General features: G+C 46.4%; 1 protein-coding gene across 4 annotated transcripts in view; it reads right to left on the reverse strand.

Moving 5' to 3' along the window:
- Positions 1-5,415: 5,415 nt before the first annotated feature.
- LOC115127544 (ABC transporter G family member 20-like) overlaps positions 5,416-16,171 on the reverse strand; it is a 117,440-nt gene continuing 106,684 nt past the window's right edge. For all 4 annotated transcript variants that reach the window (XM_065023023.1, XM_065023024.1, XM_065023026.1 and 1 more), the window contains 6 exons: positions 15,945-16,015; positions 15,192-15,280; positions 9,803-9,906; positions 9,407-9,566; positions 8,157-8,261; positions 5,416-6,512 (listed from right to left, as the gene is read on the reverse strand). In XM_065023023.1, coding sequence (XP_064879095.1) covers positions 6,406-6,512; positions 8,157-8,261; positions 9,407-9,566; positions 9,803-9,906; positions 15,192-15,280; positions 15,945-16,015 — 636 coding nt within the window. In that variant the 3' untranslated portion in view covers positions 5,416-6,405. The remainder of the gene's footprint in view (positions 6,513-8,156; positions 8,262-9,406; positions 9,567-9,802; positions 9,907-15,191; positions 15,281-15,944; positions 16,016-16,171) is intronic.

The following is a 16,171-nucleotide window of genomic DNA, read 5'->3' on the forward strand; positions in this document are numbered from 1 at the left end:
ACAAAAAATGTAATGTGTAAATGTTATTGTGTGTTACCTAGCCTGCCCCTCCAACCTAGCCTTCACAGGGTTACCCCTGCCCCTCCAACCTAACCTTCACAGGGCTACCCCTGCCCCTCCAACCTAACCTTCACAGGGCTACCCCTGCCCCTCCAACCTAACCTTCACAGGGCTACCCCTGCCCCTCCAACCTAACCTTCACAGGGCTACCCCTGCCCCTCCAACCTAGCCTTCACAGGGCTACCCCTGCACCTCCAACCTAACCTTCACAGGGTTACCCCTGCCCCTCCAACCTAGCCTTCACAGGGTTACCCCTGCCCCTCCAACCTAGCCTTCACAGGGCTACCCCTGCCCCTCCAACCTAACCTTCACAGGGCTACCCCTGCCCCTCCAACCTAACCTTCACAGGGCTACCCCTGCCCCTCCAACCTTTCCTTCACAGGGCTACCCCTGCCCCTCCAACCTAACCTTCACAGGGCTACCCCTGCCCCTCCAACCTAACCTTCACAGGGTTACCCCTGCCCCTCCAACCTAACCTTCACAGGGCTACCCCTGCCCCTCCAACCTTTCCTTCACAGGGCTACCCCTGCCCTCCAACCTAACCTTCACAGGGCTACCCCTGCCCCTCCAACCTAACCTTCACAGGGCTACCCCTGCACCTCCAACCTTTCCTTCACAGGGCTACCCCTGCCCCTCCAACCTAACCTTCACAGGGCTACCCCTGCACCTCCAACCTAACCTTCACAGGGCTACCCCTGCACCACCAGCCTAGCCTTCACAGGGCTACAGCTGCCCTTCCAATTAGCCTTCACGTGGCTACCCCTGCCCCTCCAACCTAACCTTCACAGGGCTACCCCTGCCCCTCCGACCTAGCCTTCACAGGGCTACGCCTGCCCCTCCGACCTAGCCTTCACAGGGTTACCCCTGCCCCTCCGACCTAGCCTTCACAGGGCTACAGCTGCCCTTCCAATTAGCCTTCACGTGGCTACCCCTATGCCCTCCAACAAAGCCTTCACAGTGCTACTGCCCCTCTAACCAAGCCTTCACAGGGCCTGTCTGCAGCTGTAAATCCAGGAGTGGCCTCCATTGCCACCAAAAGTCTCACAAGTAAAGGAAACAGGCACGATGGATTCCATAAGCAAGTAAATGTGTTTTTTTTCCATGTTAGATGCAGGATGCAGCTGTAGGGAGGGCTCCAGTCCTGCCTGCAGTAGCAGGGGGAGCCAGTAGGAGGTGTAGAACAACTGACTGAGGCCCTCACACAACAGTCCACATAACTCCTCTCCAGTGAGAATGCTCCCATTCGGCTGCTCTGGTCTGGAGAGGCTCCCGCTCGGCTGCTTTGGTCTGGAGAGGCTCCCGCTCGGCTGCTCTGGTCTGGAGAGGCTCCCGCTCGGCTGCTCTGGTCTGGAGAGGCTCCCGCTCGGCTGCTCTGGTCTTGAGAGGCTCCCGCTCGGCTGCTCTAGTCTGGGTATGCCCCTGTGTTTGAGGATATACTGCATCTCTGATTCACAACAGGTCCGAATGTAGAACCATATCTGTTCTGTATGTGTGTGTGTGTGTGTGTGTGTGTGTGTGTGTGTGTGTGTGTGTGTGTCTGTTTACCTTAAGAGCAGCCTGATGAAGGCAGGATCTCTTGGAGCCACAGTGTCTTGTGTATGTTCCGTTGACCTCTCCCCTTTCCCGAACCAGCAACTCCACCATCTCTGTGTGTCCAGCGTCTACAGCTACACAGACCATCCAATAGCATTAGGTGTAAAACTTCTAAGAAGGTTGACGAAGTCCTTCTGTTGTGTGTGTGTTACCTGAGTACAGAGGACAGGACATAGAGATGCCGTCAGCTGGCTTGTTGGGGGTCAGCGTCTGTTTCAAGGAGGAGTTGGACCACATCCAGGTGTCCATTCTGAACAGCCATGTACCGCGCCGACTGACCCGCATCTGTCACAGTGTTCACGTAGGCAAGGCAACCAAGGGAAGAGGTTGCTGCACCGAGCCAATGGAAAGAGGATCCTCTTTAGCCTATTGAGGTGCACTTTCAGGTGCCAAGTAGGCTCGGGCGGTGTACCGTATACCGGTGTATTTGGAAAAAGCCACGGGATGTTTTAAAAAAAAAATCCATCGTAACTATTTATTTGAAGTTTATTTTAAAACATTTGAATATTTGTATTTACTTTTTTAAGTAAATACCTGCAGTCCACTTGTGCAATACATTAGGAGATGAAGAAGATCAAGTTGTTCACTTCAACTGTCACAATGTTTCATTATGCAGCTTACCGGGCGTCCCCAGTCATATGATGTTTGTTTACTCACTGTTGTGCAGCAGAGGCCAGCAGCATGCCACCCTGTAGCCCACTGCTGTTTGTTTACTCACTGTTGTGCAGCAGAGGCCACCCTGTAGCCCACTGCTGTTTGTTTACTCACTGTTGTGCAGCAGAGGCCTCCCTGTAGCCCACTGCTGTTTGTTTACTCACTGTTGTGCAGCAGAGGCCAGCAGCATGCCACCCTGTAGCCCACTGCTGTTTGTTTACTCACTGTTGTGCAGCAGAGGCCACCCTGTAGCCCACTGCTGTTTGTTTACTCACTGTTGTGCAGCAGAGGCCAGCAGCATGCCACCCTGTAGCCCACTGCTGTTTGTTTACTCACTGTTGTTCAGCAGAGGCCACCCTGTAGCCCACTGCTGTTTGTTTACTCACTGTTGTGCAGCAGAGGCCAGCAGCATGTCACCCTGTAGCCCACTGCTGTTTGTTTACTCACTGTTGTGCAGCAGAGGCCAGCAGCATGTCACCCTGTAGCCCACTGCTGTTTGTTTACTCACTGTTGTGCAGCAGAGGCCACCCTGTAGCCCACTGCTGTTTGTTTACTCACTGTTGTGCAGCAGAGGCCACCCTGTAGCCCACTGCTGTTTGTTTACTCACTGTTGTTCAGCAGAGGCCAGCAGCATGCCACCCTGTAGCCCACTGCTGTTTGTTTACTCACTGTTGTGCAGCAGAGGCCAGCAGCATGCCACCCTGTAGCCCACTGCTGTTTGTTTACTCACTGTTGTGCAGCAGAGGCCAGCAGCATGCCACCCTGTATCCCACTGCTGTTTGTTTACTCACTGTTGTGCAGCAGAGGCCAGCAGCATGCCACCCTGTAGCCCACTGCTGTTTGTTTACTCACTGTTGTGCAGCAGAGGCCACCCTGTAGCCCACTGCTGTTTGTTTACTCACTGTTGTGCAGCAGAGACCAGCAGCATGCCACCCTGTAGCCCACTGCTGTTTGTTTACTCACTGTTGTGCAGCAGAGGCCACCCTGTAGTCCACTGCTGTTTGTTTACTCACTGTTGTGCAGCAGAGGCCATTAACATGCCACCCTGTAGCCCACTGCTGTTTGTTTACTCACTGTTGTGCAGCAGAGGCCACCCTGTAGTCCACTGCTGTTTGTTTACTCACTGTTGTGCAGCAGAGGCCAGCAGCATTCCACCCTGTAGCCCACTGCTGTTTGTTTACTCACTGTTGTGCAGCAGAGGCCAGCAGCATGCCACCCTGTAGCCCACTGCTGTTTGTTTACTCACTGTTGTGCAGCAGAGGCCAGCAGCATGCCACCCTGTATCCTACTGCTGTTTGCCTCTGAAGCAGGGTCAGTCCCTGGATGGGAGACCAGATGCTGCTGGAAGTGGTGTCGGAGGGCCAGTAGGAGGCACTCTTTCCTCTGGTCTGACAAAATGGTCAATAAAGATTCAATGGCATTTATTGTAAGAGCAGGGGTGTTAACCCTGGTGTCTTGGCTAAATTCCCCATCTGGCCCTCATACCATCATGGACACCTAATCATCCCCAGCTTCCAATTGGCTCATTCATCTTCCCTGTAACTATTGGGTGGAATGAGATGTTTGATGAGCAGATGTCCACATACTTTTGGTTGTGTAAGTGTTTAGCTTCCTCCAAAAAAAACATTTTGTGTGTATTTAACGTATCTCAATTAACAATATTTTAAATAGGTCCAAATCCAGGCTCCAGTTCACATTTCTGGCTCCAACCTACACTAAACCACATAACATTACTAATAACATTACTGTTATTCTCCATGCTTCTCATATTATTCCACTTCTTCCCAGTTGCCAGGACAACAAACTGCTTATTTGTAGTCTGATATGCCTAGTTGTCTTTTTAATTTTATTGTTCAAAAAATACCAATATAGAAAAACAGAGTACACAACAGAGTATCCAAACATGGCAAACAACAGTCAGGGTAATGCAGACCATACATTATGTCAAAACCTTATTACTACATTCAACCTTTTGGTTGTTTTTGATATCAGAAGAAGAAATGTTTTTATATATTGTTCAATTTCATTCCAAAAATAGTGAAGAGGTTTTTGTCATTACATTTATGAATATGGAATTGAGATCAAATACCAATGAGGTTGATTTAAGAAGAAAGACTTTGCTATACTTTTAAAACCAATTATCACATTTTCAAGTAGAAGGGAAAATGTTTATGATTGAAAACAATCTCCAGATATCTTGTCACAGCTTCCTGGTATAAGAGCAATACCAAACTAAATGTGAAGCAGTCTCCTGTTGGTCATTACAGAAGGTAATGTTGGTCATTACAGAAGGTAATGTTGGTCATTACAGAAGGTGATGTTGGTCATTACAGAAGGTAATGTTGGTCATTACAGAAGGTGATGTTGGTCATCACAGAAGGTAATGTTGGTCATCACATAAGTTAATGTTGGTCATTACAGAAGGTAATGTTGGTCATTACAGAAGGGGATGTTGGTCATTACAGAAGGTAATGATGGTCATTACAGAAGGTGATGTTGGTAATGTTGATCATTACAGAAGGTGATGTTGGTCATTACAGAAGTTAATGTTGGCCATTATAGAAGGTAATGTTGATCATTACAGAAGGTGATGTTGGTCATTACATAAGTTAATGTTGGTCATCATAGAAGGTAATGTTGGTCATTACAGAAGGTGATGTTGGTCATCACATAAGTTAATGTTGGCCATTATAGAAGGTAATGTTGATCATTATAGAAGTTAATGTTGGCCATTACAGAAGGGGATGTTGGTCATTACAGAAGGTGATGTTTGTCATTACAGAAGGTGATGTTGGTCATTACAGAAGGTAATGTTGGCCATTACAGAAGGCAATGTTGGTCATTACAGAAGGTGATGTTGGTCATTACAGAAGGTAATGTTGGTCATTACAGAAGGTGATGTTGGTAATGTTGATCATTACAGAAGGTGATGTTGGTCATTACAGAAGTTAATGTTGGCCATTATAGAAGGTAATGTTGGTCATTACAGAAGGCAACGCCGGCCATTACAGAAGGCAATGTTGGTCATTACAGAAGGTAATGTTGGTCATTATAGAAGGTAATGTTGGTCATTACAGAAGGTAATGTTGGTCATTACAGAAGTTCCAGAAGGTCATGTTGGTCATTACAGAAGGTCATGTTGGCCATTACAGAAGGTCATGTTGGTCATTACAGAAGGTAATGTTGGTCATTACAGAAGGTACAAGAAACATCAATGTATTTAAAAAAACTTCAAGATCATGTTTAGTAGGGCAGCACTTGTGGATTCATTTATATTAAACCTCTTTAATATTATTAGTTAAAAGAAACTTCTGAGAAAGAGACCAAACATTTTCCCAATTAATATTTCTTAAAAGGCCATTCTAGAAAGACATGACATATGGGCAAAAATCCTTTCTCTGGCCAAAAGCTACGCCATGCCCACGGACGTTAGTTCCTTCTCCGCAACGAAGTATGTAGCGAACATCGAGCAGCGGAATGATTCAGTTTGAGTTGCCAGGCAACCTAGTTGTGCGTTTGAAAGTCAGTCTAATGAGGCTACGCATAACTCTGACCCCAACACCTGCTTTGACAAAAAAGACCCTTCTTAACTTTTAACAATTCCCGCCTTGTGTTACCAGTACAATAAATCTCCTACATAAAAACACCTGTGCAACCAATGCAATAATGGCAATTAACTATCAATAATATGCAAAGCTGTATCGGGAAAACACACAAACATTACAGACTTATAACGGCAGGACAGTAGAATCCTGCTGTAAACGTATCACACACATTCATGTTATTGTCCATAATAACAGTCCTCAGACGATGATCACTCTTCTGACGGTGATTACACTCGTAACACCTGAGTGGGCGGGTGCAGTGTCCAGGTGCACATTTCAGGCTTTTGATTGGTTTGTGAGTGACAAATAGATAGGTTGAGTAGCCAAACTAACGTGACTGAGGGGGAAAGTTACCCTATCTGCACTGACCCTACACACACACTCACTAGACTATATACACACTCACTTACACACCCCACATTGACAGTCCCACACAAAACCCTCACACATTCACATACACTACATAGGCACAGATCTTCCCTGGGTTGGAGTTTCACATCCTCAACTTGAGGATGACGATGGCCAGGATGACGAAGAAAGTGTTCCAGCCCAGGGTGACAACAAAGCCTCGCCACACGATCATTCTGGAGAGACCCCAGCCTGAGGGAGAGACAAGGTAAGATGGTGTCTTTCTCTCTCTCTGTGTGTGGGAGAGAGAGTTTGTGTGTGTGTGTGTGTTTGTACTGTGATATGAAGATGAGACAGACTGAGAGAGAGCATGATATCTTTCCTCCACTGTGAGCTCGGGACTATGTTGTGCGTGTGTGTGTGTGTGTGTGTGTGTCTGTGTGTATGTGTGTGTGTGTGTATGTGTGTGTAAACTCGTAATTCGTAAAAATACAAATAACTTCACAGATTTTCATTGTAAAGGGTTTGAACACTGTTTCCCATGCTCGTCGGTCGCTAAGACACTAACAGCTTACGGACGGTAGGCAATTAAGGTCACAAAACTTAGGACACTAAAGAGGCCTTTCTACTGACTTTGAAAAACACCAAAGAAAGATGCCCAGGGTCCCTGCTCATCTGCGTGAACGTGCCTTAGGCATGCTGCAAGGAGGCATGAGGACTGCAGATGTGGTCAGGGTCCCTGCTCATCTGGGTGAACGTGCCATAGGCATGCTGCAAGGAGGCATGAGGACTGCAGATGTGGCCAGGACAAAACATTGCAATGTCAGTACTGTGAGACGCCTAAGACAGCGCTACAGGGAGACAGGACGGACAGCTGATCATCCTCGCAGTGGCAGACCACGTATAACAACACCTGCACAGGATCGGTACATCCGAACATCACCCCTGCGGGACAGGTACAGGATGGCAACAACAACTGCCCGAGTTACACCAGGAACGCACAATCCCTCCATCAGTGCTCAGACTGTCCGCAATAGGCTGAGAGGGCTACAACATCGCCTATGGGCACAAACCCACCGTCGCTGGACCAGACAGGACTTGCAAAAAGTGTTCTTCACTGACGAGTCGCGGTTTTGTCTCACCAGGGGTGATGGTTGGATTCGTTGAAGGAATGAGTGTCACACCGAGGCCTGTACTCTGGAGCGGGATCGATTTGGAGGTGGAGGATCCGTCATGGTCTGGGACTGAGCTTGTTGTCGTTGCAGGCAATCTCAACGATGTGCGTTACAGGAAAGACATCCTCCTCCCTCATGGTTCCCTTCCTGCAGGCTCATCCTGACATGACCATCAAGCATGACAATGCCACCAGCCATACTGCTCGTTCTGTGTGATTTCCTGCATGACAGGAATGTCAGTGTTCTGCCATGGCCATCGAAGAGCCCGGATCTGAATCCCATTGAGCACATCTGGGACCTGTTGGATCGGGGGGTGAGGGCTAGGGCCATTCCCCCCAGAAATGTCTGGGAACTTGCAGGTGCATTGGTGGAAGAGTGGGGTAACATCTCACAGCAAGAACTGGCAAATCTGGTGCAGTCTACGAGGAGGAGATGCACTGCAGTACTTAATGCAGCTGGTAGCTTTTGATTTTGACCTTTGTTCAGGAACACATTATTCAATTTCTGTTAGTGACATGTCTGTGGAACTTGTTCAGTTTATGTCTCAGTTGTTGAATCTTGTTATGTTCATACACATATTTAAACATGTTAAATTGGCTGAAAATAAATGCAGTTGACAGTGAGAGGACTTTTTTTGTTGTTGCTGAGTTTAAGTACAGTATTTATATTTGTGTGTGTGTGTCTGTGTGTGTGTGTGTGTGTCTGTGTGTGTGTGTGTTACCTCTGTACATGATGCATCGTAGGGCTTCAGAAGCGTAGGTCTGGGGCAGGGCCAGACTGATGTAACGTAGTGGATAGGGGATGCACTCCACAGGCCAGATTATACCTGTAGGGAGAGGAGGAAAGAGACTGTCTTAGAGAAAGAGAGAGTGAGATGTGTGTGTGTGTGCTGTTCTTCTTTGTGAGGCTCAGAAGACAGAGACATGTCCTAAACTGATCTGCTTTGGCAACATGGATTTTCTTCCAAGAAAGTGTTATTTTCAGAAAGAGTAATTGAACTGAACTGAATAGGATTTAATTAAACTTTATTGAATTGCCTCAGGACTACCTGACATGATGACTCCTTGCTGTCCCCAGTCCACCTGGCCGTGCTGCTGCTCCAGTTTCAACTGTTCTGCCTGCGGCTATGGAATCCTGACCTGTTCACCGGACGTGCTACCTGTCCCAGACCTATTATTTGACCATGCTGGTCATTTACTTTACTCCTGAGGTGCTGACCTGTTGCACCCTCTACAACCACTGTGATTATTATTATTTGACCCTGCTGGTCATCTATGAACATTTGAACATCTTGGCCATGTTCTGTTATAATCTCCACCCGGCACAGCCAAAAGAGGACTGGCCACCCATCATAGCCTGGTTCCTCTCTAGGTTTCTTCATAGGTTTTGGCCTTCCTAGGGAGTTTTCCTAGTCAACGTGCTTCAACACCTGCATTGCTTGCTGTTTGGGGTTTTAAGCTGGGTTTCTGTACAGCACTTTGAGATATCAGCTGTTGTACGAAGGGCTTTATAAATTGATTTGATTTGATATTGAGAGAACATGGAAGACACTATTGTAGTTTGGCATAGTTACGGAAATCAAACCCCCTAAAACGTACTACTGACCATCGAGGTAAAAGACAGTGTGTGTGTGTGTGTCTCTGTGTGCTAGCGTGTGTATGTGCGTCCGTGTGTGAGTGTGTGACGTACCGCTGACGATGAGGTTGAGGTAAAAGACAGTGTGTGTGTGTGTGTCTGTGTGCTAGCGTGTGTATGTGCGTCCATGTGTGAGTGTGTGACGTACCACTGATGATGAGGTTGAGGTAAAAGACAGTGTGTGTGTGTGTCTCTGTGTGCTAGGATGTGTATGTGCGTCCGTGTGTGAGTGTGTGACGTACCACTGACGATGAGGTTGGGGTAAAAGACAGTGTGTGTGTGTGTCTCTGTGTGCTAGCGTGTGTATGTGCGTCCGTGTGTGAGTGTGTGACGTACCACTGACGATGAGGTTGGGGTAGAAGATACCAAGGGCAGCTTGGGTGGCGTTCTGTTCGTCATCGATGGCGGATGAGATGACCAGACCAAAGGAAGTGCCTGTTATGCCCTGCAGCACGATCAGAGCTATAACCAACACCAGGTTCCCCTCATTAGGGATCTGGAGGGAGGGAGGCGGAGGAGGGGGAGAAAGAGCAAGAGAGAGGGGAAGGAAAGCGAGAGTTGGAGGAGGGGGAGAAGGACGGAGAGAGAGAGGACAGGGATTGGAGGAGGAGACAGTAAAAAGTGAGAAAGACAAAAGGTTAGGTCATGTTATTCAATGATATAGTGTCTGTTACATAAGGGTCTGACTCTTTCTATTGTCACCATACAGAGACCTGTGTGTGTGTGTGTTACCTTAAAGACAAGCAGCATTAAGATCAGCAGTAGAATTATCTGGACACTGATGATAATCAGCTGGGAGATGAGATACGCCAGCACGGTCTCCATTGAACTCACACCTTGGGGAGGGGGAGGGAGAGGGAGAGGGAGAGGGAGTACACTGTGGCTAAATATTTGACCATGGTTACTGATCAAAACCTTAGAAAAACCTTGACAAAGTACAGGCTCAGTGAACACAGCCTTGCCATTGAGAAGGGTAGACACAGGAAAACCTGGCTCCCTGTAGAGGACAGGCTGTGCAACCACTGCACCGCAGCAGAACCTGAGACGGAGCTGCATTTCCTGACAAAATGTCAAAAATATAAACAATTTGAGAGTGTCATTTCCCCAAATCTGAAACCCTTATTCAAGGTTTCAAAAACCTCTCTGATGAGAGTAGGCTACCCGTCCTGTTGGGGGAGGACGCAGAGAGCTGTGTGTTGGCAGCACACTACATTGCTGCCTGCCATAAGTTGAGGGACAGTGTCTGACAGACCAATCAACCTGCACATGTCCTCTACTGTATGCTTATTGTTATTGTTCAATGTATGGTTATTTTGACCCTTGGTTATTGTTGTTACTGTTGTCCCGTTGACAATTTTGATTCTCATTTTTATTTTTCATATTGTAAATATCCAAAGTAAGCTTTGGCAATATGTACATTGTTACGTCATGACAATAAAGCAAATTGAATTGAATTGAATTGAGAGAGCGAGAATGAGGAAGAGAGAAAGAGGAATAGAGAGAAAGAGAGAGAGTAAGGAGAGAGAATAAGAAAGAGAGCGATAGAGAGAGAGAGAGAAGGAGGAATAGAGAGAAAGAGAAAATAAGAGGGAGAGGTAGAGAGAGAGAGAGAGAGGTAGAGAGAGAGAGAGGTAGAGAGAGAGAGAGAGAGGTAGAGAGAGAGAGAGAGAGAGAGAGAGAGAGAGAGAGAGAGAGAGAGAGAGAGGTAGAGAGAGAGAGAGAGAGAGAGAGAGAGAGAGAGAGAGAGAATAGGAAGAACATAGAGGAAAAGGGAGAAGCAATGTATTTATTTTTTCATAATGTGGGGCCCATGGTGATTTAGCTAAATAGTCAATTATTGGACTGACCCTATCTGCACTGTGCCTATCTGCACTGAGCCTATCAGCACTGAGCCTATCTGCACTGAGCCTATCAGCACTGAGCCTATCAGCACTGAGCTGTGCACACACTCACTAGACTATATATACACACTCACACACACTACATTGACACTCCCACACAAAACCCCAAAACACTCACATACCCTACATGCACACACACACACACATTAGACACAACGCATACCGAAACAACACAAACACACATTAGACACAACGCATACCGAAACAACACACACACACATTAGACACAACGCATACCGAAACAACACAAACACACATTCACATATAGTACCAGTCAAAAGTTTTTACACACCTATTCATTCAAGGTTCAAGGTTTATATTTGTACTATTTTTACTCTATTTTTTTGAAGACATCAAAACTATGAAATAACACATGGAATCATGTAGTAACCAGAAAAGTGTTAAACAAATCAAAATATATTTTCTATTTGAGATTCTTCAAAGTAGCCCTCCTCTGCCAAATACTCTACAGAAAATGACCATGGTGATGAATCAACTAGTTTTAGGCACTGTTATCATGTAGATACTTGGCTGTTGTCAGAATAATTCATGCTGTCGTCTTCCAAGCACTGTACGTCAACTGTAAGCCCTCTATAGTGCACTATGGGCTCAGATCATCATCCGTGTACTGACCAGTATTGACCACTAGGGGGAGATGGTGGATCATTCTGATTACAATCTAATCACATTTTATTTGTCACATGCGCTGGTGTACACTATTGTGAAATGCTAGTTTATGAGCCCTTCCCAACAATGTATGCAGAGTTAAAAAATAATAATACAAATAAAAAATAGAATGAAATATATTGAACAAAAAATATAAACTCAATATGCTAAAAATGTATACGATTTTACTGAGTTACAGTTCATATAAGGAAATCAGTCAATTTAAATAAATTCATTAGGCCCTAATCTATGGATTTCACATCACTGGGCAGAGGCACAGCCATGGGTGGGCCTATGGGCCCACCCACTGGGAATCCAGGCCCAGCCAATCGGAATGATTTTTCCCCCACTAAAGAGCTTTATTACAGACAGAAATACCCCTCAATTTCATCAGCAGGTGGCTGGTCTCAGACACAGGTGAAGAAGCAGAATGTGGAGGTTCTGGGTTGTCGTGGTTACACGTGGTCTGCGGTTGTGAGGCCAGTTGGAAATTAAAGTTAAATTCTCTGGCAACAGCTCTGGTGGACATTCCTGCAGAACTTGAGACATCTGTGGCATTGTGATGTGTGACAAAACTGCACATTTGAGTGACCTGTTATTGTCCCCAGCACAAGGTGCACCTGTGTCATGATCGTGCTGTTTAATCAGCTTCTTGATATGCCACACCTGTCAGGTGGATGAATTATCTTGGCAAAGGAGAAATGCTCACTAACAGGGACGTGAACAAATTTGTGCACAACATTTGAGAGCAATAAGCTTTTTGTGCGTATGGAACATTTCTGGGATCTTTTATTTCATGAAACATGTTGCCTTTATGTTTTTGTTCAGTATAGTTGTGTGTACGTTTTAAGCTAAGGATCTAATCTCCTGCTTTCAGACATTTCACCACCTAGATTACGAGGTTAGATTTACATCCAAAAATGTCATGTCAGCACAAAGCATGCAGAACATCTAGTATAATGATTAGCTTCATATACATAGTCTACAGCTGAACAGTATGTCAACAGTGTGTGAGTTAAGCTTCAGCAGCATAATGTCAAGGGCTGCATTGCAAATGCCCATAAGACTAATGCCATCATGCTATTGGCCAGTGGTTTCCAACTCCGGTCCTCAGTACCCCCTCCCAACAGTACAGTTTTATTGTAACTGTGGACAAACACCTGATTCAACTTGTCAACTAATCATCAGGCCCTCTGAGTTGAATCAGGTTGGTTTGTCTGGGGCTACAACAATGGTTGCTGTTGTGGGAACTGGAGGACTGGAGTTGGGCTGTTGGGGAACTGGAGGACTGGAGTTGGGGGAACTGGAGGATTGGAGTTGGGGGAACTGGAGGATTGGAGTTGGGGGAACTGGAGGATTGGAGTTGGGGGAACTGGAGGACTGGAGTTGGGGGAACTGGAGGACTGGAGTTGGGGGAACTGGAGGACTGGAGTTGGGGGAACTGGAGGACTGGAGTTGGGGGAACTGGAGGACTGGAGTTGGGGGAACTGGAGGACTGGAGTTGGGGGAACTGGAGGACTGGAGTTGGGCTGTTGGGGGAACTGGAGGGTTGGAGTTGGGGGAACTGGAGGACTGGAGTTGGGGGAACTGGAGGACTGGAGTTGGGGGAACTGGAGGATTGGAGTTGGGGGAACTGGAGGACTGGAGTTGGGGGAACTGGAGGACTGGAGTTGGGCTGTTGGGGGAACTGGAGGGTTGGAGTTGGGGGAACTGGAGGACTGGAGTTGGGGGAACTGGAGGACTGGAGTTGGGGGAACTGGAGGACTGGAGTTGGGGGAACTAGAGTTGGGAGAACTAGAGGACTGGAGTTGGGAGAACTAGAGGACTGGAGTTGGGAGAACTAGAGGACTGGAGTTGGGAGAACTAGAGGACTGGAGTTGGGAGAACTGGAGGACTGGAGTTGGGAACCACTGCTGTAGGCCTGTGGCTGCATTGGTGCTGCATGCCATTATCAGCTGCAAAATGGGTTCACATGGCCGATTTCCTGAAAAAATTGTCACAATCAAATAAAACTAATTGGAGAGGTAAATGTTCATTTGAGAATAGAACACAGAAACAGACAAATTAGAGACAGATTCCTCTTTATTGCAGGATTGTGATCTGTGATTAATCAACACTAGTTCATCTTGAATAATAGTTACATTAACACTTAACTGCACAAATCAACACTGTCAAAGTGTAAGCTAACTCCTAGGTAAAAGGCTAGACATTTTACACTGTCCTCCAGTCCTCCAGTAAGCCAACTCCTAGGTAAAAGGCTAGACATTTTAGTAACACGTATGCCGTTATTACTAAAACAATTTCAGGTGAACAAAAAAAAAATGTCAAAAACAGAGGTGTCCAACATCACTCCACTGATCTACTGAGGGAACAGACTTCTGTTAGGTTTGACACATTGAATCAGGTGTGTTATTGTAAGGCTGGAACAGAAGCCTGCACACCCAGTACGGTTGGCCTGCTCCAGTTGTAATGTGTTTATACATTGTGTGACTTTTAAACTGTATTTTTCTTCACAAAAATGTACTAATATATAATCCATGGTATATTCTCTTGGGACATTAATTTGGACCTCTTCATCTGCAGACAGGGTTTCACAGCACTCTGTATCTGAGGACAGACATCGAAAAGAAACAGGCTGCATTATACTCAAGTTAGACAGCCCTGAATATTATGTTGCTCTATCTCTCTGTCCTCAGTATCTCACTAGGGACTGGAACTAGAGAATAGTTTCATAATGTCCTCCCACAAAGGTACCTGCCCTATCTAGAGTAGCCTGCTCTCTGTCCTCAGTATCTCACTAGGGACTGGAACTAGAGAATAGTTTCATAATGTCGTCCCACAAAGGTACCTGCCCTATCTAGAGTAGCCTGCTCTCTGTCCTCAGTATCTCACTAGGGACTGGAACTAGAGAATAGTTTCATAATGTCCTCCCACAAAGGTACCTGCCCTATCTAGAGTAGCCTGCTCTCTGCTCTCTGACAGCTGGAACTGCGAGCTAATCCTTTCACCCTCTTCCATGGCTGTTAGCTAGCTAACTAGCTACAAAAGCATTTGGAGTTACAACGATAAATACATCAAGATAACTAACTAGCTAATATGAAGCTAGCAAACTGGTGATATTTAATTCACCTAGCTAGCTACAGTATACAGTATGTAAAGTTTGTTAACTAGCGAACATTACGTTAGCAGCTAATTTGAGTTAGCCTGCACACTAAGTTTCTGTAGCAAGCTAGCTAATAATACATTGTTTTTTTTATATTTACTTACTTGAATAGGTTCTCCCACTGACTCCATTTCCTGGGTCCTTAGAAATAATGGGAAATCTTCCCGAAGTTTCCGGTGGTAACAAAACGCAGCCAGCCATGTGGAGGATTGGAGGACTTCATCAGACTTGAGTTTGGTCTTCCAACATGGGGGTTGCTAGGTGATTTGTGACGTCCTTGCAAGCCCTCTATAGGTGCTGTGTGGGACGCTTACCCCAGGTCAAAATGTAAGCACTAAATAGAAAATAGGGTGCCATTTTGTTACCCACTCTGTGAACTTTGACCTCTTACCTGAGACCCAGCACCTTTCCATTAGCCCCTCCTTCCTCTCTATCACAAAGGACAGAGCCGTCAAGCCCACTGCCAGGTAGAAAGTGATGCTGTGTAGAGAGAGAAGGGAAGGGAGAGAATGGGGGGGAGCGAGAAGGAGGGAGGGGGTAGAATGAGGGAGAAGGGAGGGAGAGAATGAGGGGGAGAGAGAAGGAGAGAGCATAGAATGAGGGAGAAGGGGGAGAGAGAAGGAGGGAGGGGGTAGAAGGAAGGGAGAGAGAGAAGGAGAGAGGGGTAGAATGAGGGAGAAGGGAGGAGGTGGTAGAATGAGGAAGGAGAGAAGGGGAAAAAGAGGAAACATGAGGAAGTTATATGGAGTAGAGAGAGAGACAGGAGCGAGAGAGACAGAGAGAGTGAGAGAGACAGGAGAGAGAAGACAGGAGAGAGAGATACAGGGAGAGAGAGACAGAAAGAGAGAGAGACAGGAGAGAGATAGAGAGGGAGAAAGAGAGACAGGGAGAGAGAGACAGGAGAGAGATAGAGAAAGACAGGAGAGAGACAGGAGAGAGATACAGGGAGAAAGACAGAAAGAGAGAGAGACAGGAGAGAGAGATAGGGAGAAGAGAGACAGAGAGCAGGAGAGAGAGACAGAAAGAGAGAGAGAGACAAGGAGAGAGTAAGAGGAGGGAAACCGTAAGAAATACAGTATTTTAACAGATTATCAGCTTAGTCTCAGTAAAGCGGACTAGATTCAGACGTGGACTGAATCTCTACCTCAGAACGGCGCCTGGCGTCACAAACGTGGTGAAGTCTGAGTTCATGCTGCCATAGATGGGCTCCTCAAACTGGAAAGAGAAACGGGACAAAGAGAAATAGCGAGCAAAAGGTGTTAAAAAATGAGAAATGTGACACAAGAATAGTAAGTGAAATCTTTCCCCCCAGTGCTGAGTACACTGAGTACATCTGTGTATTCATCAGGAATGGATCCAACATTTGTATAC

This window comes from Oncorhynchus nerka, linkage group LG10 (assembly GCF_034236695.1).
Source record: "Oncorhynchus nerka isolate Pitt River linkage group LG10, Oner_Uvic_2.0, whole genome shotgun sequence".
NCBI classification, from domain to species: domain Eukaryota; kingdom Metazoa; phylum Chordata; class Actinopteri; order Salmoniformes; family Salmonidae; genus Oncorhynchus; species Oncorhynchus nerka.